Source organism: Diabrotica virgifera, chromosome 4 (genome assembly GCF_917563875.1).
Source record: "Diabrotica virgifera virgifera chromosome 4, PGI_DIABVI_V3a".
Taxonomy (NCBI): Eukaryota; Metazoa; Arthropoda; class Insecta; order Coleoptera; family Chrysomelidae; genus Diabrotica; species Diabrotica virgifera.
The window spans coordinates 232954830-232979289 of record NC_065446.1 but is presented as its reverse complement, the minus strand read 5'-3'; the positions used below and the strand labels follow the sequence as shown (position 1 = coordinate 232979289).

Here is a 24460-nt window from a genome sequence, read left to right as displayed (position 1 = left end):
CCCACTTAAAAATTTGGTCATTTTTGATGTCTTGTATTTCCTAAACCTGTTGGCCGATTTAAAAATATAATTTGTTCACATTTGTATGGCGAATAGTCGCGTCGGCTTTCGCGTCAATATGGGGAACCCTTGTCCGCTACCGCTCCGCCTGCGAATGTTCCGCTACGGAAAATTCGCGTCGCAAAACTTTCGCGTCGGTTTGGGGGATCCTTAAGCGTGCAGCCCACTCGCCGATTCTGTCACGTCTTTCTGAGCACTGTAAAATTTAAATCGCGCTGCAAACGGACTCTGCTGTGGTTTGAAATAGCCGTCCAGTGTGGCAAGAAGCTGATTATACGTTTTTTCTTCTGGTTTGTCAGGACTTACCAGATCGAAAATAAGCTGATATGCGTTCTCGTCTAAAGCGTTTAATAAAATAGCTCTCATCTTCTCTGCGTCCATATTGACCTTGATACCGTTTGCTGCGAATTAGTTTCCTAGCCGCGCTTTGAAAATTGACCAGTCTGAACTCTTCAAACAGAACTCGCGTAATTGACCACATACCTATTCCGCCATTTTTTTCACTATTTTTCTCTATTTTTTACACGTGTTTCACTACGTATTTTTTACACGTTTGGCCGAAATAAAAGTTATCCTCGTCGCCAATATGTAATGTATCAGCCCTAACTATTCTACTGACACACACATGTGCTCAAGACGCTACTGCTTTCAATAAAAGCCGGACATTTAACGGACTAGTTTATTTGTTGAATTGAAATAATATACAAGAGAGAGATACAGGTTACAATCTTGCTTATACACTGTGTCCGTAAAGTATGGAACAAATTCTTTTTTAGCTAAACAGAGCATTTTAAGAAATAATCCTGAAACACGTCGATTTTTGATTTTAATTTACCGTTTTTTAAAATAATATTCTAATATACAGGGTGAATTACTTTCGAGTAATGACGTCACCGTCATTTTTTTTAAATGGAACACCCCCATTTTGTCTTAATTTTCGAATTACTCTAGCTGAGCTTATTCCAAAAATGTATCACATGTTGATTCAAATTGGTACAGGGTGGACAAAAATACAATAGTTTTGTGTCTGCTCATATTATTAAATTTTAATTAATTTTTGATATTAAATTATAATATTAAATTAAACAATATCAAAAATTAATTAAAATCAAAAATTTATTAAAATATCAAAAATACAATAAGTATTTTTGATAATATTGTTAATTTAACTAACGCGCTACTTTAAGAACACACACAAAGCTATTGTATTTTTGTCCACCCTGTACCAATTTGAATCAACATGTGATACATTTTTGGAATCAGCTCCGCTAGAGTAATCCGAAAATTGAGACAAAATGGGGGTGTTCCATTTAAAAAAGATGACGGTGACGTCATTACTCGAAAGTAATTCACCCTGTATATTATAATATTATTTTAAAATACGGTAAATTAAAATCAAAAATCGACGTGTTTCAGGATTATTTCTTAAAATGCTCTGTTTAGCTAAAAAAGAATTTGTTCCATACTTTACGGACACAGTGTATATTACTACAGTGGAGTGGGATGGTCACTGATGTCAAAATGAGCAGTGACACCGCGCGAAATACAAATAACCGAAACCTAGTATATCACAAACATAAATTTCCTTTCTTCTCATTTTCTTAATTCATTGAGGTCAGCAAACAAGTGGTAGTCGCTGGGAGCCATATCTGGTGAATCCGGTGGCTGCGGAAGCAATTCGAACCCCAATTGTGAAATTTTGTCATCGTTTTCATTGATTTGTGACACGGTGCATTGTGTTGATGAAATAGAACTTTCCTCTTCTTCAAATGTGGCCGTTTTTCCCGATTTTGTCCTTTATACGCAGGAGAACGAAATGTAACAGTCGTGGTTAATTGTTTTTTCCATTTCGAGATAGTCGATGAATATTATATCATGCTCTTCCCAAAATACTGATGCCACAACCTTGCCAGTCGACTGTTGCCTCTTTCACGCTTTGAAGTCGGTTCATCACGTGCAGTCCAGTCGGCTGACTGTTGATTGGAGTCCGGTGTGAACGTGTGAAAGTGTGAAATGATGGAGCTATATTTCATCCATTATAATATATCGACACAAGAATATTCGGTTTTATTGCAATTGAACAGCTTCTACTCAGAATCATCAATTCGTTGTTGTTTTTGATCGATTGTGAGCTCTCGCGGCTTTCACTTTGCACAAAGCTTTCGCATACCCAAATATGCATGCACAATATATCTAACACGTTCTTTTGATACCTTTAGAGTTTCAGCTATCTCGAACAACTTCACTTTATGGTCATGCAAAATTATTTTGTGGACTTTTTTATGTTTTCGTCGGTAACAGCCTCTTTGGGGCACTGCGTGCATCATCCTCGGTGCTCATTTCGCCTCGTTTAAACTTAACAAACTCCTCACCGGTTGATTTTCCTGGTACAGCGTCCGAATAATGTTTATCAAGCCAAACCTTGGCTTTTTTGCCAAAAAGCAATGCTTTATACACGAAATTCCTTTTTGTCCATTTTTTTAACTAACGTAAGTAGCTTGAACTTTACTAAAAATCCCAAGTAGCACCGAACGGGTTTATTAAGTCTTTTAAGGATGCTTTAAAACTGTAGAATAAAACTAAAATTAAAACCATTTGGTTTTTAAGTAAACCTTAAGGTTGCAATAAAACCGCTTTCAGCATAAAAGGGCCCACTCTGAAAGAGGTCAATAAAACCAAAAATAAAAACCTTAAAACTTTGTTATCTTAAGCAACTGGTTTTAAAGCTGCTGTGAAGGTGCTTTAAAACCATGTTAAAAGACACTTTAAGTGCAGGTAGTTTTATAGCAAACTTAAAAAGGTTTTTTAATGGAGGCTTTTAAAGACAATTTACCTTATTAAATGATTCTTTAAACCCATATACTTCCATATAGGCCAACAATTTTTTACATGTGTTATGATAGGTAGATACGTATTTGTAACCATAAAATAATAAAAAGTACTTGGTTATTTCGGACTGTCAAGATAGAAAAACACTTGCGCACCCAACTTTATTGATAATGTTAACAAAAATAGGTCTAAATAATTCACGCGCCCTAAAATTTCTGACGTTTGGCGATTAAAAAATAAAAATAAAAAAAAAATAAATCCGAAAGATATTAATTTGAATGAAAAATAATTTTATCTACAATTTTAATGTTTTAATGTTAAAATAAATCGAATTTATGTCTTTAAGTCGCTTATTTATAATTTTTATATAAGCCTTATATTGTAATCTGTAATGGCTTTCAGCATCTCCAGAAAGTAATATGGCCTAAATCCAAATAAAACTATTTAGTCTATCGACAGAGAATTGTTAAGATCAAATGGTTTTATTTTATACTTTTCCAAGAGCATATATCCTACATAAAAGCAAGGTTGCCTTGGAATTAAAACCGTTTAGTTTTAATGCTGCTGTCAATAATGCCACTCGGTTTTAATGTGAATCTAACCTAAAATCGAGGCGTCGTAGTGCTGTGTGTGTGTTGTATGTTTCTTTTAAAATGACCAGTTCGTTTATATTGTAAGTACTTGCGACTTATTTCTTCCATACTGTACTTCCACTTTTTACAACACACTACACCACTGTTTCGCTCTAAAACAAATGGCCGACTATGTTGGACATAAAAGACGAGGGGATGAGTTTAGTTTTATTGTTTCTAACAAGAAGCATAGTTTAGTCTTTACGATAACCAAATTGATTCTGTCAAGAGCGTTTGGTTTTAATATAGCCTACTAATTGCTTTTAAGAAAGCAACTTTAAAGAAAACTAAAAAAATAGTTTTAAGGCATATGTTTTACTGACATAATAGTCTTGAGATCAAGTAGTTTTAATAATAGGTTTTATAAGTCATATTAGGAGAATCTTTAAAACTGCAATAAAACTAAAAGGTCACAAACTAGAATCTAATAAAACCAAACAGTCCGGAAGTTCATTATAAAACTTATTAGTTTTAAAGTGTACTGAGAATATACCATTTTAAAACTACAATAAGACAAATTATCTATTAAGATTAATTAGTCTTATTTGATACTCTTATTAGATACATTAAAACTAGTGACAAATGCTTAACAGTTTTAAAGTTTTGGCATTATATCTACAAGGTAACTTTAAAACCATGATCTTCTTATTTACCACAATAAAACCTTTATAAACCTTAAATAAAACACATGTTTTTATTGTGCTACTTGGGATGCTATATCTCACAAACTAATAATTCCAAAAATAGCGACAACTCTACCTTATCGGTAATTCGCTCCGAGCGTTAACAAAGTGTCAAAGCAAAATCGACCGACCTGCTCATGATGGCGATTTTTTAAAAGTTTGTAAGGACGCTTTGGGTATGTTTAAAAGGGATATTTAAAAAAATGCCGTGTCACGCTAGTGATATTATGTATAAACAGAAAATAAAAACGCACTTAATCTGATATAAATTCTTCACTTTCCAATATTGATTATCACTTTGATTGTGTATCCATAACCTCACTATCGCAGTTTATGTCAATAAATCTTTATTAACGAAAAACAAAATATTTTTGTTGTACTATAAATTACATTATAAATTAATAACTAATGAATTCTAACAATTGTATTCGGTTATTATCACCACAAAATAAAATATTCAAGTTTAACAAAATAATCCCATTAGACTCAATGTTAAAACGTCCTTACAAAATCTGACAGCGCGACACGTGACTGTAAATAGAGGGGAGACGCTCGGTGCGAATAGTCTACGAGATGTGCACGGTAAATTGAAGATGGAATTACAAAAAAATATGTATGTCTTTGTACTCACTTTATAATGCTCAAAAAATTACGGGATCTGGATTTCAATGCATATTTTTTATAATTCTCGTATCAAAGTTGCGCGTGAAGTTAGGCGTGTTGATGACAGTTGCGATTTTGGGGTCGACCCACAGAAGGTTAGGGCTGACTAAACATTATATGGATTTAATACCAGTAGTGCCATCTATGTGTCAGCCTACGAACTTTTCATCCCACCTGTTATATAATTAGTAGATATGATCGAGTTCAAAATCAATTTTATTGTAATCAGTTGTATTGAAGAGTGGAAAAGGTATTTCTATTTATCGCGATTTAAAGTTCATTGCTTATCATCAGGTTTGCGCAGGCATCCATAAACTCAAATCTAGGCTGGTAGCCCATTTCACAACATCAGTCCCGGATGCTCATTGGCGCTAATTGCTAATTATTTCGCTCGAAATACTGATCTTCGTCGTAGTTCAGGCAAAACGCATTAATCTCTGTCACCTGGTCATAAGACCTTTGTACCATATCTTGTTTTTTTCCATTAAACTCAAGTTATGTGATCTCAACTATAGTCAACGGTTTCCTTATTGGTAGTTTCCTTATATAGGTAGTTCAATCCTCAGTTGACCAGTAAATTCCTGCCTTACATCACTGCGCATTGAAATGGCATAGGGCGTGTATGGATGTCGCTTCTTCCATTTCGAATTTTCTGAACCGTGGTTCATTCACCTTATCTAATTGGTATGGGTGCTTTCTTAAGTGGCAATGTGGAGTTACCGTTTTAATCTCTCGTTTATTGAGGTTCATCAAATTGTCAAAGAGTTTTTTATCAATATTCTTGATTATTTTCTTAGTCTGGATTTGCCCTTGAGTGGTGCATATCCTTTTCGTTTGATGAGTTCTTATCAGCCACTTTTGAACCTCTTTTTTTAGTAGCATTTTTACAAAGGTTTCTCTCGAGCTTTGTTTTGCAATAAAGGACCCCGCAACACTCCTTATGGAAAATTGGTCCCGGTCAAAATTGGTCCCGGTTAAATTTAACGAAACTTTGGTCAATGATAGTCCTCAGTGAGTATATTTAATAAGTCCATGGCACCTAGGTCTGAAAAACTATTATTCTCGAGCTACAGCCTTCCGAAGTTCTTAAATTCAGGTACTCGGTTTACGTTAAGTGCACTAATTCACGGTCAAGTGAATGAAAATATCTATTACTGAAAGACGACAGATTAATTTTCTTCATGCATATTTGCGTGTTGCATATGAATTCGTGGTCAAACATAGATGTCCTCAGAAAACTGAAGAAGTGCGATAGAAAATGTGCTGCCAGAGTGACATAACAATTATCATGCTTTCATGAATGCTTCTCACTTATCCAATACCAGCGTAGCTGCAGTTACACCTTATCTTTAGAAAACTACTGAACAGTGGCGGATTTAGGGGGGAATAATGGAATTCCTACCATAACCAGAATTAAAGAAAAAATTGTTGAAGCATGATTATTACACGTTGAAATACGTTAGCTTACATGCAGCTTACTACAAACGGAAAAATTCACCTAAAATAACTCGACAGTTAGGAAAATAAAGGGAACTTATTGCACATGTTAATACCTATGTCTTTTATGTAGTTTGGGTTTATCTATTTTATATATTTTGGGGTTGGTGTTTTATTGGAAGTCGCTCCCCTCCCCCAAGGCAGATGTTCCGCCACTGCTACTGAAATATCCTGATAGGTCGTTAGTAAACACGACATATGATGCATCTAACCAAAGTCAACACAATCTTATAAATATAAACTCGATTTTTCCAGAGAAGATTGTAATTAATATTTAGCGTTCACCTACTACAATGTATGTATGTACTGTGTTTTTTCTTTTCATATTGAGACTCCAGTATAAAGTATAAAGTTTCTCCTACTAAAGTCTTTATACTCCGTATAAAGTCCATATTCTCCACTCATATCTGATATGCTGGAGATTATTCTTTGCAAATCATCTAAGCTAAGCTAGTTGCAAAAACTACTGCTTCGTCGGCGCATATCTAATGATTTTTAGAGGCACTCTATTCTGCATGTGTGAAACCGTAAGGTGTCTTGTTCTGCTCTAGCAGCACTTATTGTGGTTGTTCTTCAATTTTCTGATGGCGCTTCAGTAGCAGTGGCGGAAACCCAAACTACAAGACGTAAAAAATAGCATGTGCAATAAGTTCCCTTAATTTTCGTGACTGTCGAGTTAGTTGGGTTGAATTTGTATGTCTGTAGTAAGTTGCATGTAAGCTAAAGTAGTTCAACGTATAATAATCATGTTTCAACAATTTTTTCTTTAATTCTGGACCGTGTTCCCCTATCCTCCCCCTAAATCCGCCACTGTCCAGTAGTTTTCTAAAGATAAGGTGTAACTGCAGCTATGCTGGTATTGGATAAGTGTGAAGCATTCATGAAAATATGATAATTGTTATGTCACTTTAGTAGCACATTTTCTATCGCACTTCTTCAGTTTTCTGAGGACTTTTCGGAGGTTTTCTGAAGACTAAAATACGATGTATCTATTTTTGACCACGAATTCATAAGCAACACGCAAATATGCATGAAGAAAATGAGTCTGTCTTCTTTCAGTAATAGACATTTTCATTCACTTGACCGTGAACTTAACGTAAAACGAGTACCTGAATTTAAGAACTTCAGAAGGCTGTAGCTCGAGAATAATAGTTTTTGAGACCTAGGTGCCTTGGACTTTTTTAATCTACTCACTGAGGACTATAATTGACCAAAGTTTCGTTAAATTTGACCGGGACCACTTTTCCATAAGGAGTGTTGCGGGGTCCTTTGCTCGTTCATTCTCATTAGCCCTTTCATGACCCGTTACCCATATTAAAGATAATTTATTATCTTTTGCCAGATTGTTGAGTAGATCTTTGCAGTTCCTGGCCAGTTTTGATTTGGTGAATATATTCTTTTCTGCCGGAATAGCCGCGTGGTTATCTGTATAAATGTTGATTAACTTTGCTGTAGGGTCTCCATCCATGATTTCATGAATGAAGGCCACTAGAGCAAAACCTTAAGCTTGGAACACAGTTATATATTGACCTAGACTGTCTTATTATAATTACATGTTTGCCCAAATACTCATGATTTTATCATGGGCAGTTTTAAATCCATCAGTGAATTATATTAACCCATTCGCTGCCGATCGCGCACCAGCGCGTGATATGGTTATTCAGTCAGGTGCCGATCACGCGCCAGCGAGTGATATGGTTACTTAAGTCAGGTGCCGTTTAACAGAATGGCTCCTAGCCGAGTTCCATCCTATTCGATACATATAGTCTAGGCGCCAAATAGAGGTCACCGTGTCCTTTTCAATTCTGATGGACAAACTTAACGGTTTCTTATGGATTTTTGGCCGCTGATTACGAATTTCGAGGGTGGATTTCGATCCGAGTGGTCAAAAAATTGTGATTATAAAGCTCTGGCTCATAAACTGAAAGAGATAAAAAAATGTTTCAAATAAAATTTGTTCCTTAAAAAAACGAAGAAAAAAACGTTTACTAAACTTAAATCCAACAATTAGAACTCAAGATATTGTAAAATTAGTGCATAATGCAAATTGCAAAATAAAATAAGTATTTTTCGAAACTTTATCGATCGTAACTCGGTTTCTACGCATGCAAATGAGCCTTAGAAGGTCTCATTTTAAAGCGGAATTAATAGGCTTCCAAACAAAGTTTGTTAAATTACTTTATCTTCATTTGTTTTAAAGTCATACCCGTTTGAAGTTATAATTTATTGTACATTAATTTGTTTATAAGGGTTTCAATCAAATTTGAGCTATAAACATTTACACTTTAATTAACAATAATGATAGAAGTACACAAAAGGAACATTTTAAGCTTACAAAAATGTTCGTAAGTTTATTTTTGGCCAAGATATCGATATTTTGGCTACAAATTTCGTCACTTACTTGACTGTGAGCCGATCTTGCGCCTCATAGCGCGCCATTAAAATATCGATATCTTGGCCAAAAATAAACTTACGAACATTTTCATAAGCTCAAATTGTTCCTTTTGGGTTCTTCTATCATTATTGTTAATTAAAGTATAAATGTTTATAGCTCAGATTTGCTTGAAAACATTATAAACAAATTAATGTACAATTTTTTTAACAAAATTATAACTTCAAACGGGTATAACTTTAAAACAGATGAAGATAAAGTTATTTTAGCAAACTTTGTTTGGAAGCCTATTAATTAAGCTTTAAAATGACATCTTCTAAGACTCATTTGCATACGTAAAAGCCGAGTTACGATCGATAAAGCTTCGAAAAATACTTATTTTGCAATTTGCATTGTGCACTAATTTTACAATATCGTGAGTTCTGGATTTAAATATAGTAAACGTTTTTTTCTTCGTTTTTTATTAAGGAACAAATTTTATTTGAAGCATTTTTTTATCTCTTTTAGTTTATGATCAATTAAATTGTTTATAACAATTTTTTGACCACTCGGATCGAAATCAACCCTCGAAATTCGTAATTAGCAGCCAAAAATCCATAAGAAACCGTTGAGTTTGTCCATCAGAATTGAATATGACACGGTGACCCCTCTGGCGCCTAGACTAATAGGCAGCGAATGGGTTAAGTCTCAATTAATATTTGGGACTTTTTGTTCTCTAATATACATTTTTCTTTTTGTTACATTAGTACTTTAAAAATATATTGCTTTGAAGAACGTGTTTGATATTTTCTCAGGGCGTTGTCATATCTACTAATTTACAAAAAATGCAATACTTTCGCGACATTATGTTTTTGTATGATGCATTGCATGTTAAATATTAAATAAGTTGGATATGTCTGGAAGTTTTAAAGCATTTGAAAACTGTACCTACATCTAATGTCGAGCAATATGTATATATTTTTATTTAACGACCTATTCTAAGTATTTATTTGCTTACATTAATAAAAGTTTTTTTAACGTATTCTATTTTATTGGCCCATCACAGCTGCCTTTTTAGGATGTCCCAAAATTTCCAGCAATAAATAAATTTGATAGGAACATTTTATCAAAAAGATGTTTTAGAACCATGAAGAAGAAAGGCAAAGTCTTCTGATATTGTTGCCAAAAATGGTAGCATTGTACCTGTAGTGATGATCTTCCAAGTTAACATGCTTCTTTTCTAACTTGGCTACACCGTACTGATGATGACCAACTAGTCTGAAATACGTATATGGGTGATTCCATTTCAAATCACTCAATTTTGGAGCAAAAAATATTTTGGATCTCAGATTTGTCTGAAAATTGGTATATAGCTTCTGCGGGACGTAAAAATAAGATATTTAAGGTCAAAAAATCATCTTTTTTTCTCAAAATGTTATTTTATGCGATTTTACAGTGATTTGGTGTTTATTTAAACAAATTTGCATTTTATATCGTGAAGTATCAATGGAAAACACAATATTTTAATAGAAGGGATTCAAAGATGTCATAATATGGCATTATAACAAGTTACTTTGATTCAAAACAAGTTTTTGATCAAATTTTATTGTGTAGAAAACGTTAAAATACCGTTTTTTACATTTTTCTCCATTCCTAAAATACATAATAATCGATTTGGCTGAAAATTTGTCCACATATAGCCAAAACATAGGACTTTAAGTGGTGAGAAGGATTTGAATTATATTACAATACCAAAAAAGTTACATGCAATATCATAGTCAAAAATATAGGCGTCTACTGTAAGTACAATTAACTCGAAAATATCGACCTCACGACAAAAATTGTTAAAAAGGAATTGTAAATACGATTTATTTGGAACAATTTCAGTTCCTACCATTTTTGTCGAAAAGTTAAAAATGTGTCACGAATTCATTCGTGATTTTAAATTTAGGCTACTATTGACTCCCCTAAAGATTAGAAAAATAAAATTTTGGGCAGCTCTGCATGCAAGGTCAAAAATGCTATCCCGACTGGACTAATATACTTTTGAGTCTGATATTACTGCATGTTACTTTTTTGGTATTGTAATATAATACAAATCCTTCTAACCACTTAAAGTCCTATGTTTTGGCTATCTGTGGGCAAATTTTTAGCCAAATCGATGATGATGTATTTTGGGAATGGAGGAAAATGTAAAAAACAGTATTTTTACGTTTTTTACAATATAAAATTTGATCAAAAACTTGTTTTGAATCAAAATAACTTGTTATAATGCCATATAATGACATTTTTGAGTCCCTTCTATTAAAATATTATGTTTTTCATTGATACTCTACGACAGAAAATGCAAATTTCTTTAAATAGACACCAAATCACTGTAAAATCGCATAAAATAACATTTTGAGAAAAAAAGAAGAATATTTTTTGACCTAGAATATCTTATTTTTACGTCCCGCAGAAGCTATATACCAATTTTTAGACAAATCGGAGATCCAAAATGTTTTGTCTGAGTGGTTTGACATGGAATGTACCATATACGATTGCTTTCCATCTTTGCATATTTGTTTGTATTCACGTTGCGAGGTTTAGCCAAAGATCTTATACACATAGATTTGGCCAACTCCGAAAAATAGCGTAACGCGGAGCAGTTCGAGTCGGTGGTCTATCTATCTCTCTCTACCGGCGCTTATCTTTCTCTCTCTAGCATATGATGGCCGCCGCCTCTGTGTCACTGTCGTTCCATTACTCCCACCTCTTGGTAGATAAACTCGCACGACAGACAAAGATAGCTCGACCACCGTACTTGATATCGACGTTACACCCCGATGCATTGAGTAACATATCCCAAGTCAGATCTATTCTTGACATATCTCTGGTTTTAGCCAATGATTTTCCTTTTTTCTGTTTATAGTGGTACTCGCTTACTCAACATCCTTTATTTTACAACATTTTGGGCTTTCTTTCCTCGGGTTGCTTTGCCTCCCTGTGGAGGTGACTGTATATTTGTACCCTAATAGAGGGGAATGGGAATGACGTAATAAAACTCGTTTAAATGTACATATATAAGTTTGTTGTTGTCTTTTTCAATATTCTACTGTGTTTTACAGACATGCAAATTGGCCGATTCCACCCTTGAGTTTTCTAGTGGTCAATCTCAGGCATTAAGCCTCTTTAGCCTTTTCTTTAGCCGCGCATTTTTCAATGTCCTATATTATTATTTGTTGCATTCGTTAGTGTTTCGTTTTAGTTACCTTAACACCTATTTAGGGGGGAAATCGGTGTTCTCGAATTGAGGACCACTACCTGAACAGCCAAAATAAGTGCACCGAATTACGGACCGTACGAGAGATTAGAGAATTAAGGTAGGTAATTAGGGTTAATGAGGGTCCGATTCTTTAACGAGATTTTAATGAGTAAGGAAATATTTAATAATAAAATATTATTTTAGATTTAGTTTATTTTGAGCTGTCTTGAAAGGTAGTCAAAATGAGTGAAATTAAAATGATCTTAAGTGGAAAGGGAAACTCGTTACTTGTGTTGGATGATTATAAGTATCGTGAAAAAAAAAGTGGTGAAAAGTTTTGGACCTGTACGGTAAATAAATGTAACGCAAAATTGTTTACGCTAGGTGTAGATAATACAATTTCCCGAAAAGAAACAGTGCACAATCATGAAAATGATATAAAGAAATTAAATAGACAAATTTTGAGTACGGCAAGCAAACGGAAAGCCATAGAAGATATCACAGAGCGGCCATCAACAATTATCCATTCTGTAATAAGGGAAAACAGTGATGCTATGAATTCTTTGACAAGAAAAGACATTACCTACGTAAGAAATAATATGTATTACAAGAGACGTCAAATCCAACCGCGTTTACCAACCTGTATTTCCGATGCGTTAGATATTTTACAAACATTAAATTTAAAAACAATAAAAAATGAACCGTTTCTCTTGGCTACTGATCATATTAACAATATTGTGGTATTTTCGTGTGACACTAATTTAAAATTTATGTGTAATTGTGACAAAGTGTATCTTGATGTAACCGATATAGTTTTTAACTCTACGAGTATACTCTATATATAGACTTTTTGGTGATGCAGATATCGTGACCATCAAAATAAACCACCTAAGATGGGCGAGCCAGGTTATGCGGATAAATAAGTCTCGGAGACACTTTTTTGAGATAATTGACCTAACCTCCCTCATTTTTCCAATCACAAATGTTATTAGGGAGTTGCATACGGCTTATTCGCTGTGTGCAAGTGCTTGGAAGGGAATTGAGAAACGATCGTGCGCGAATAGCGGAGAAATATTGCAACTTTCTTAAATAATTCATATCACAAACCATACATACTTATAGACGTTTCACGACCATGTTAATCTTTCGGATCGAATTAACGCCATCTCTTGATTGGAATGGGAACTAAATTGACAAATTTTAGTTACGTGAGAATTTCAAATTATAAATTTTGCGGGATTTTTGATGAAATTTCGCAGGAAATTAAAACAACAGAAAGACAATTCAATGTTTTATTCCATATTTTACTGAAAACTTCAAATATTCCAATTTGTTTTCAAAATGCTAAACACTACTGCTATGTGTCACGTGAAAGCACTGATGTGTATCGAGTTGAATGAAAATTTTTGAAAGAATCTTGTACATAGGATGATTGTTTAGATAAATATTACCTTATAATCTTTTACAAACTTCCAAAAATATATAGGTCCGAAATGTTGATGACACACTTGCCTATTGGAATAAACTGTTTCAGGATCTATTATATTGTTTTTTTTTAATGTGGAGAAACACAACACGGGATGATCAATGTAAACTAAAAATTCTACTCATAAAAATGGAGAGGAGGTTAATACACTTATTAAAATTGTGATTAAATCTAATTAAAAACGTAACACCACTATAATAAAATAAGCCACAAACTGTAAAATAAAAAGTAAATAACAAATTAATTTAATTCTCAACTGTCAGTTGTTAAATATGACAAGAGAATTGACTGACAGCGACATCTCTGGATTGGAATGGTAACTAATTTGCTGTCTTGACCTTGACAATTTACGTGAAACGTCTATGAGTATGTATGGTTTGTGATTCATATTGTCAATTGAAATTGTCAAATTGACGTTTATTTCATACCTTGTGTCATTGAAGCAGAAAAATTACATATTGCTCCACAATATTGATATGATATGCAATTATTATATAAAGGTAAATTTAATTAATTGTATTTTGCTTGCAGTGCTGCATTTTAATAACTAATTTTATTTACTACATACAATTGTTTACGTTTTAATAACATAACCTGAATCATATTTTTTTGGACTATGGCCTTGACAATTATCCAGTAACCAGGACTAATATAATTGGCCAATATAATTAAAAGTGCGAATAAAGTTGCAGAGCGTAGAAATATGTGTCGCTTTGCCGAACTTGCACGGTCCCAATACTGAACGAAAATTTCGGGAATTATGGAAGTGGACATTATCTTCCTCTATCCAAACTCACCCACCTATTCCATATTATCTTTATTTAATACCTATTTTAGTATAACAGGAGAAGGTTATGATAAAAACTCCAAAATTATAAATAAATAGATTTATTGGATAATTTTTCAGTTACAAATATAAATTTATAGTAAAAGGAAGCAACTGATTTGTCATTTTATTATTTTGTAATATTTTCGTAAATTATATATTAAGGTCATTTATTAACAGAAAATATAATATTTAATAACATGTGCATATCATATTAATAACAAAAATATAAAAACAAAACACTGGTACTTAATTTATACATCTGTCAAAGTTATTGCACGTTCATAGAAAATATTCAATTAAACAGAGTTAATGTGGGTTTTTAGGCAAGTGTTAGAACGATGCGTCTTTTCAATGAGCATCGTTGCAATGACGTATCCAGATGCTTGTTCTAAGTGGAATGTAATTTATTCAAATCAAATTCAAAACATATACAAAAAATCAATAGACAGATTAATACTTCCTAGCAACCAATAATAAACAAGCTCGGTCATTTGAGATTGTCAGAATGACATCGTCCTTATAGCCGATTGTATGGATGATGCAATAATAATGTTGGAAAAATTATATCACATTTCCTTGGAGGTTGGACTAAAGATTAACAAGAGCAAGACTGAAATTATGTCTGCTCTGGTGCTAAATCGTAATATTACTCGCTGTTTTGCGTCTCAAAGGTGGAATCATTGCTTCGCGGTGATTTCCTTGATATTTGGTTTAGAGCTGTGAGTGCATAGCTCCAACGAGGACGCATGAGATGCAGAAATAGCTGTCTGGAGATGGTGGTCCAACTCTGAATCAAATAAAAACAGAGGCTGCCTTTTCCCTTTCCTTCGTAATATTTCTGTTGATAGAAGGGATATTGAACAGACTGCATCATGCAAGTAGTTAGGACATAAAATGGGGTTGGACAGATATAACCAGACATGTGAGTTGCCCAGAAAATAAAAACATCGAAAATAAATATAAACAACCAATTCAATCAGATGTCAACAATATACAGGGCAATTCAAAAATTATTACAAACGAATTAAATGCACAAATAATGGAAATTCAAACCAAACAGACATGTGAATACATTACAAATTTAACTGTTGAAAATGAAGAAGGCACAAAAATGAATCTTAATTATATCACAATGGGTAGTTCAGAGAATAAAACGAACGATGAAGGATATCAGATTGTGACAAAAAGACGCAAGAAAATAATGGGAACTGGAATTGGTGATAAGGATTTCCATGGAAAATCCGAAAAACCAGACAAAAAATTGTGGCTTTTCATCTCAAAAGTTCCGGATAGTGTAAATGCGGATCACATCAAGAGTTTCATAATAACTGAGACAAACTGTGAGGATATACAAGTAAAATTGTTACCAACTGACCAGAAAAGAAGGGATAATCAATGTTTCATGATAGGTGTACTACCCGACTTAAGGGAAGAAATTTACAATCCTGCTTTTTGGCCGAAAAAAATTGGCATCGAACGATTTAACTTTAGGTTAGGAAGAAGATTTTTAGATCGAGAGCATCACAATAGAGGTCTGTCAACTGGAGAAGATAGACCAGACTCTTTTTTAGTCAAGTAAATCCAATAGAAACGGTGCTTTTATCATCACCAAACAGTTGTTTTGTAAATAATATTGTAAGTGTGGTAGGTGATAAACTGGATACCAGTATATCTGAATCGAATATTGTAAGTAAATTTTCTATTATTTTATACAACATATGTTCTATACGAAATAAAGTCGAGGAACTGGAAGTGTTTCTTAGCGAAAATAATTGGCCAGATCTTGTGCTTTTAACTTAGCACTGGTTGTATCGTCTGGAAACACTTTGTGTTAATAATTACTCCGTAATATCAAAATTTTGCAGATCTGAAAGCATCCACGGAGGCACATTAATTTTAATTAATATAACATTTCAGTATAAATTCAATTTTGTTGACTATAATAAATTTAACCACCTCTGTGTTGAATCTGAATTCGAATTTTCTATTACTTTCAGTAAGAAACTTAATACTTTTCTCATTGTTGTGTACAGACCCCCTAAGTCTATTGTGCAGCTATTCTTTCAAAGATTGGAATCCTTGCTGGAAAAAATTCGACAAAATGCATTTATTATCTTGACAGGTGACTTTAATATTGATTATCTGGATTCATCACACAGCCATGTTATTACCATTACAAATTTACTTAATAGTTTTAATATGAGAATGCTGGTTAACGATCCAACCAGAGATAGCAGCATATTGGATTATATTTGTACTAATCTACATCCAGATCTGGCTGAGTGTAAAGTGATTTCCTATTTTTCATCGGATCATGATCCCATTCTATGTGAATTTCCCCTTAGAATCCACCTCATACAGCCAGATGGGGTAGAATTTTTAGCAAAAGATATTTTGACATGTTTATCAAATTATGTAATCAGGAGGATTGGAATAATATTTTTTGCTCTCCTGATTTGCTCCATCAATTTCATCACACTCTCATGAAGATTTTCAATCTGGCATTTCAAAAAAGAATTCTTAAAAATAAAAATAATAATCAGAACAACAATTTTGTTTATTTTAGTAGTATTTTGTATTTTGACAACGAAACCCGATTTGGGCTTCGAAACGTTAATAAAGTCTTTTTTTTGGTAAAATTGTGGCTTATTTCCCATTATAAATAGTTGATTATAAAAAATGCCACAAGGAAATAGCTTCAGAACAACATCTTTAATGAGAATCTCAAGCCCTGTACTGTGTTGTTCGCGACGAGTCGCGTCCGACTCGTCGCGACGAGACGCGACTCTCTGATGCGTTTCTACCTTTATACTCCCTGAAACGACACTCAGTCCTAACTCCAAGACGCAAGAGTCTCGCAAGCTTAGTCTTGTTCTTGCTCAAATCTTGCACGGTCAGTTTTGGTCTTAGTCTTGCGAAAACGCAATAACAAGACCAAGACCGATTTTGGGCAACACTACTGATTCCTCATATAAAATGTACTATGTAATGTACACTTTGTATGAATGACATTCTTTAATTATTTATTCGAAACTTGAGTAGGTAAGTTAAAATGTTAAGAATTACATCTTGTAAATACGTCATTACCTTGTTTGGTTTACATTATTAAACATTAGCACCGTATGTATAATTGATTCAGAAGCAATGCTATTTTTAATGGTTTTAAATTTAACGTTTGTCACAAGAATAATCTGCTATTATGTATCAAAATATTTTATAATGGTTGCTCAGTGTATGCTATCTCTATTAAGATTAAGAGTCAAATTTTAGTTCACGCTGAATATTCGTATCAGACGTTTCTAACAGGTTATCGGCCCAGGGCCACAAGTTGTGAAAAATAGTGAATATTGAAATAGCAGAAATGAACTCAAATTCTATCGTCTATAAATTTGATGATTTGAAATTTCTGTATGGTTATATTATAGTTATTTCTTAGCCGTTGTTAAATAACCTAAAAAATAAAAGCTCTTTATTTATATGCAGTATTGTCCTAACAAGAATTTTGTATTTAAAAACGACTCAGTCTCTAAAAATACTTTTTTCAATAAAAATGAATGGTTAGGAAAACTCCATATTTAAAATGCTTCTGAATCAATTAATTATGCCTAAATTCAATTGCGTTTAGAGGAGTTTATCAAATATTTACAACAATGAGTTAAAAGATGTTTTTCTCCCGTCAAATCTAAGTTAGAAGCCATTTCTCGAGTGTAAATATCCAAACCATATTGACCTTCTTCGGGAAAGCTGATATTGAAGGTTACTATATCTTCAGCGACACTATGTGATACAAATTTTGATAAGCGCTTTTCTTCTACTCCGTTTTTGTGAAGTGTCGCCATGAAGTCTGTAAGTTGGCGTGACATTCTGAACTGGATTTCTAGTTCTCTTCCAGCGTATACTAGCGAATCCTAAAAACAAGAAAGAAATTATTATTAAAGTCTATTATTTGCAAATGTCAGCTCATTACAAATGCAAATCTTCAAATAGAGATTAAGTGTTACCGTAAAGGCCATTGGCATAAATGTGCTCATGCAAAGAAATCTAGACATGAACTAAGATATGTACACATGTTTTATTGATTTTGAAAAAGCATTTGACAAGGTACAGCTGGTTCCTAAAAAAAAGAATGTGTGTGTACTTTGTACGCACGTAAGAAGATATTCTTCTATTATATAGGTAATTTAAACGAAGTAAATATACTTAACAGGTTATTTGTATTTTATTTAAAAATTAAACTAACTTTCTTATCTACCACTTTCAAAAATTTTTTATTAAAATAACGAAAATTAAAAAAAAGTATGAATCGTCCAGGATTAGAACCCGCGACCTTCCGTGTGCTTCCGTTCTCTGTCCCACCGCTCTGCCAACTACGCCATCGAGCCACTTGAATTGACGCGTAAGTTTCGGATATAATTACACAACACGGCGACAAACTGTAAAAATGTTATGCCTACATATTTTATTATTTTACTACAGGGAAACACAAATCCAAAAACACAAGAATTATAATAAATAATACATTTCCTAAAACCACTAATATATTCTTTTAATGACTTATTTGCACGGTTACAGATACATACATACCTATCTTGAAAGATTAGCAATGAACTACATACTGTCAGTGTGCGCAGGCGCGTGGTTGATGTACAATTTTACCCTCAATCGATTCGCCGCTAAAGAAGAATATCTTCAAAAACTGATACGACTCTTAAAGCGTATTTTGTAGAAAATTGAGCAGTGTATTTTGAAGGATAAATACTTATTATTTACATACTGTCACTGTCACCGCCAAATCTTAAAATTTGTCAGATAACTTATTCTGTTCAACCTCAAAAATGGCGGCTTTAATATTTTATTTAGCAAAAATATATTTTATTCTAATTTATGTAAAAACTATCATTTATATACTCTTTATAAAATGCAGAAATTCAAAATAATATCAAAATTTAGACCTTAATAATTATTACAATTTATGAATTAACATATGTAGTCAGTTGTTTGTTGTTTGTTTGTTTATTTTATTATTTGTCTGTCATATTAAATACATATAATATAATATCAGACCAAGTAAATACACTACTCAAAATGATCAAATCTTACTAAGAGTCGTATCAGTTTTTTTAGTAACCAGCTGTACATCACGATAAACTAATTAATATCTTAAAATTGAAAAACATCGACAGCCGCGACTTTAGAGTAAGTTCAAACCTCTACTGGAACCAAAAAGTCAAAATAAAAATTGAGAATCAAATGTCGGAAGAAATATAAATTCTTCGAGGTGTAAGACAGGGCTGTATGTTGTCACCACTGCTGTTTAATATATATAGCGAAGTCATCTTCCAAGAAGCTTTAGGAGAGTATAAGGGATGGGATGATCATAAATGGTGAAATCCTGAACAATATAAGATATGCCGATGACACTGTCATATTCACTTCAACCCAACAAAGTCTGACAAACACACTGGAACGGCTGAAAGAAAAGTGTACCATATATGGTACTATGTACAATGAACTTAAAGAAAACAAAATTCATGGTCATTACAAAACATCCAAAAGATAACGAGACGCTCCGTATTAATAATATCCAGATAGAAAGGGTACATAAATACAAATAATATCTATGAACATTGGTTAAGGCGGGTTCTCATTAGTCAATCTCATTGATCAATATCCTTGATTCTATGCTATAGAAGAAAAATAGATTTATATGAACGTCGATTCAGTGATATTGGTCTATCATATTGTATTTCAATAAAAGTGAAAAGCCTTCCTACTTTTGATAGATCAATGGAAATGATTCTATCAAATAGAACAATGCTTGACAATGAGAACTAGCGTTCAATTGCGTTGACTTGTATTTTGTGTAGTTAAATAGTAAGCATAAGCATGAGGTTAAATTCTTTGTGAAAACCATAGACATATTATAATTTCGTGAACAATGTCAAATTTTAAATGGAGAGACAACCATATCTGCAAGTTTCTAGAACTATACCAGAGAGAGGAGTGCTATGGATAATTAGGAGTGAACAATATAAAAATATAGTAAAGCGGGAAAAAAGCTATGAAGCTAATCGTTTTGGAATGGAAATAGAAACCCTGACTCTAAACGATATTAAAAATAAAATTAAAAGTATCCGGACAACCTACAAAGTTGAACTGAATTAAATATTAAAAGCAAATAAAAGTGGTACAGGAACAGATAATCTGTATAAACATAAACCATCATACACCAAAACGTTTAAGAGGTGTTTCCGTTGCAAAAGAGAGTCAGAGATGTTCTTGTTTTCCTATTTTTAAGTACGTTTTTTAAATATTCACAACCAATGCTAACGCCAGCATGCACAATTTTCTTCTTTACAGCCATTATTAAAGTTAGCACTTTGTAGACCGAATTCAATATCCTTGAAATAGTGTGAATTTGAATTCTACGTTCAGTTGCATAGAATCAACGCTATTGATAAATGAGGTTGACTAATGAGAACCCGCCTTTAGTCAAAACGCAGAACAAACATAAGAGATTAAAAGACGTATAGAAAGAGCAAAGGGCAAAATTTGTGAAAATGAAACATCTATTATTTAGTAGAGACCTAAGAATGAATCTAAGGGTAAGGTTGTTACGCTGCTACGTTTTTACAACTTTGCTCTACGGATCTGAGGCCTGGACATTGAAGCGATTAGAGATTAAGAAATTGGAAGCTTTTGAGCGTTGGTGTTATTGAAGAATGCTACGAATATCATGAGTAGACAAAATTAGCAATATTGAAGACTCATTGAAATATAATATTACTATATTTCAACAGGAGAGGAATATTATTCTGAGTGATTTCAGTTTGACCACTTTACCTGCTGTTTGCAGATTAGTGAAGATTTGAATTTGTAATAAGCTACCAGTTGTAAACGCAGAAAAGAACATAAAACTAGATACGGAACAAACGATGAATACAGAGCGTTATCGAGAGAAATCAGAAAAGAGTGCCGCAAAGATAAAGCTGATTACATCTCTCAAATATGCAGAGAGATAGAGGAACATGGCTGTCGAAATGAACCGAGGGACTTATTCCAGAAGATCAAACTCCTTATCAGAGAATTTAAACCTCAAACGTGGTTTGTAATAGATAAGGAAGGTAATTTAAAGACCGATAATGATGAAATATTGGAAACATGGCGAAACTACTGTGGCGAGCTATATAAAATAACGAGGTATCAGCAGAAAATCAATGGCCTTCTGACTACCCTCCCTAGAAAACCTACTGTCTTACTCGCTGAAGTCAAAGATGCAATTAAATCACTAAAGAGAAATAAATCCCCGGGCATTGATTGAATACCATGTGAAATACTACAGTTACTAGGTGACAAAGTATATACATATCATCCATTCTATCTGTGTCGCTGTTTGGAATTCAGGAAAATTGCCATCTGATTGGTGTACCTCAATTTATATCCCACTACACAAAAAAGGAACTACTACCAGATGTGAAAACTACCGCACACTGTCACTAATAACACATGCTAGTAAAATCTTGTTGCATATCATCAAAAACAGATTAAAAACCTATGTACATTACCAAATACCTCAGGAACAAGCGGGATTTGTAAAGGGTAAAGGTACAAGGGAACAAATCCTGAACCTGAGACAACTCATTGAAAAGTCTAGAGAATTTCAAGTACCTACCTATGATTATATGCTTAGTTGACTACCAAAAGGCATTTGATTGTGTAAGCTGGATAAATCTGTGGTCAATTTTAATAGAAATGGGCGCACCAATGCACCTGGTGACACTTATTAAAAATCTGTACCAGTCTAATATAGCGACAGTACGACTAGATCAGAAGTTCTCAAACCAATTCAAGACCGAGAGAGGTGTTAGACAAGGATGCGTGTTGTCACCTGACTTATTTAACATTTATGGTGAACATGTCATGAGGATGGTTTTAGAAGGATGGGCCGGTGGAGTAACAGTAGCTGGTAGGAAAATCTCCAATTTAAGATTTGCTGATGACACTACACTTATAGCAGCAAATGAGCAAGAAATGTTTGATCTTCTGCGAAGAGTTGAGTACGAAAGCAATAAAGTTGGTCTGAGAATCAATAAAGCTAAGACAAAAATAATGGTGGTCGACAGATTTGACACTATTCAACTGACTAACATATTACAGGAATACCAGATAGTAAACACCTTTGTCTATCTCGGGTCTAGTATAACTAACGATGGTAACTGTGAAGCAGAAGTTCGGAGACGTATTGGTATGGCAAAAAATGCGATGAGTCGCCTAACTAAAGTTTGGAAAGACAGATCCATCTCTCAAAATAACAAGATGAGACTGGTGAATGCCCTTGTTGTATTCTCAATATTTCTATACGGAGCAGAGACTTGAACTCTTCGCTCAGGCGAGCGCCAAAAAATGGATGCCTTTGAGATGTGGTGCTGGAGAAGACTGCTGTGCATACCTTGGACAGCTTATAGGACAAACGTTTCCATTCTAAACCAACTCAATATTAAAAAAAGGCTGTCCACAATATGTCTGCAACGAATTCTGCAATTCTTTGGTCACGTGGTTCGCAGAGGTGACGACAGTTTGGAGAGATTAATTGTTTCTGGAAACGTTCCGGGGAGAAGACCAAGAGGACGATCACCAACTAGATGGTCTGACCAAATAAAGCATTCAGCTGGAAACTCATTCTGCGAAGCTCTTAGAGCAGCTGAAGATAGAGACCAATGGAGAAACATTGTTAGGAATATTCAAAGAAATCACTATCCTCAGTAATGGGGAAACGACAGGAGAGAGAGACCAGTTGTAAAGAAATAATGTATAATTGGCAAATAAATATATTTTTACCTGATGAGTAATAGGTACTAGTCCAAACAACCTCGTAGCCTTAGTTGGTCCCCATTCTCCGCTCGCACAGTCTGGTAAGGGCACCATAACAGTTTGTAAGTTTTCGCAACAGATCTTAAACTTGCAAACGCTCTTGAATTTCATTGGTTCTCCTGTCAGGTACTCTTTGGGGGTGACGGCATTGGCGAAGATGTCTAATAAAAAGGCTCCGCTGCAAGGCGCGTGAACTCTAAAGGCTACCATGTTTCCAACAACGGACTAAAACAAATTCAATACATTGTATAGGGTGTTTGGTAAAGAATGGGCCATAGCTTAACCTCAGGTTCCTGAGGTTAAAATAGGCCGATTTAAGCTAACTTACCTTAGTACAAAGTTTATAATAACCGAGATACAGGGTGTCAAATTTAAACTTTTTTTTTCATTTATTATTGAATATTTCCTGACAGGTATGAGATAACAACATGAAATTTGGTATATGGGGTTTTTTTTGGGTCAAGAAAACTAAATTCTCTACCAAAAATTATCTATTGCCCAGAGGGCGCCACATACGCCTTTCAGCACTCATTTATTACGTTCAATTTTTTTTATCCCTCACTCTGTATAATTTTGACATTAAAATTTTTATTCTCCTATTATTTTTACTTACAAAAGGTATACTTCTTTTATCTCCCTAAACTCAACCGTTTTCGAGATAAACGCATTTTAAATCTGCGATACACCATCATTTTTAGCATAATATCAATGTAGTTCCACACGAAAAATAACTTAAAACCATAATAATTGTGCCAGTTCTTAAATTTATGTTATTGCATCGCAAATTCCATTTGAAGAAATTTGCGATACATTTTTGGATAATTTTATGGTTTTAAGTTATTTTTCGGGTGTAACTACAATGATATTATGCTAAAAATGATGGTGTATCGCAGATTTAAAATGCGTTTATCTCGAAAACGGTTGAGTTTAGGGAGATGAACAAAGTATACCTTTTTTAAGTAAAACTAATAGGAGAATAAAAATTTTAATTTCAAAATTATACAGAGTGAGGGATAAAAAAATGAACGTCATAAATGAGTGCTGAAAGACGTATGTGGCGCCCTCTGGGCAATAGATAATTTTTGGTAGCGAATTTAGTTTTCTCGACCCAAAAAACCCCCAAATACCAAATTTCGTGTTTTTATCTCATACCTGTCAGGAAATATTCAATAATAAATAAAAAAAAAGTTTAACTTTGACACCCTGTATCTCGGTTATTATAAACTTTGTACTTAGGTAAGTTAGATTAAATCGGCCTATTTTAACCTCAGGAACCTGAGGTTAAGCTATGGCCC

General features: G+C 33.7%; 1 protein-coding gene and 1 long non-coding RNA gene across 4 annotated transcripts in view; one reads left to right on the top strand and one right to left on the bottom strand.

Moving 5' to 3' along the window:
• The first annotated feature begins 1465 nt into the window (after positions 1–1465).
• Positions 1466–9777, top strand: LOC126883337 (uncharacterized). The gene is made up of 2 exons (XR_007697615.1): positions 1466–4914; positions 4963–9777. It is a non-coding gene; the product is annotated as an uncharacterized LOC126883337 (long non-coding RNA).
• A 4560-nt stretch (positions 9778–14337) lies between these two features.
• LOC114327521 (hillarin) overlaps positions 14338–24460 on the bottom strand; it is a 232469-nt gene continuing 222346 nt past the window's right edge. For all 3 annotated transcript variants that reach the window (XM_050648775.1, XM_050648777.1, XM_050648776.1), the window contains 2 exons: positions 23133–23390; positions 14338–18202 (listed from right to left, as the gene is read on the bottom strand). In XM_050648775.1, coding sequence (XP_050504732.1) covers positions 17906–18202; positions 23133–23390 — 555 coding nt within the window. In that variant the 3' untranslated portion in view covers positions 14338–17905. The remainder of the gene's footprint in view (positions 18203–23132; positions 23391–24460) is intronic.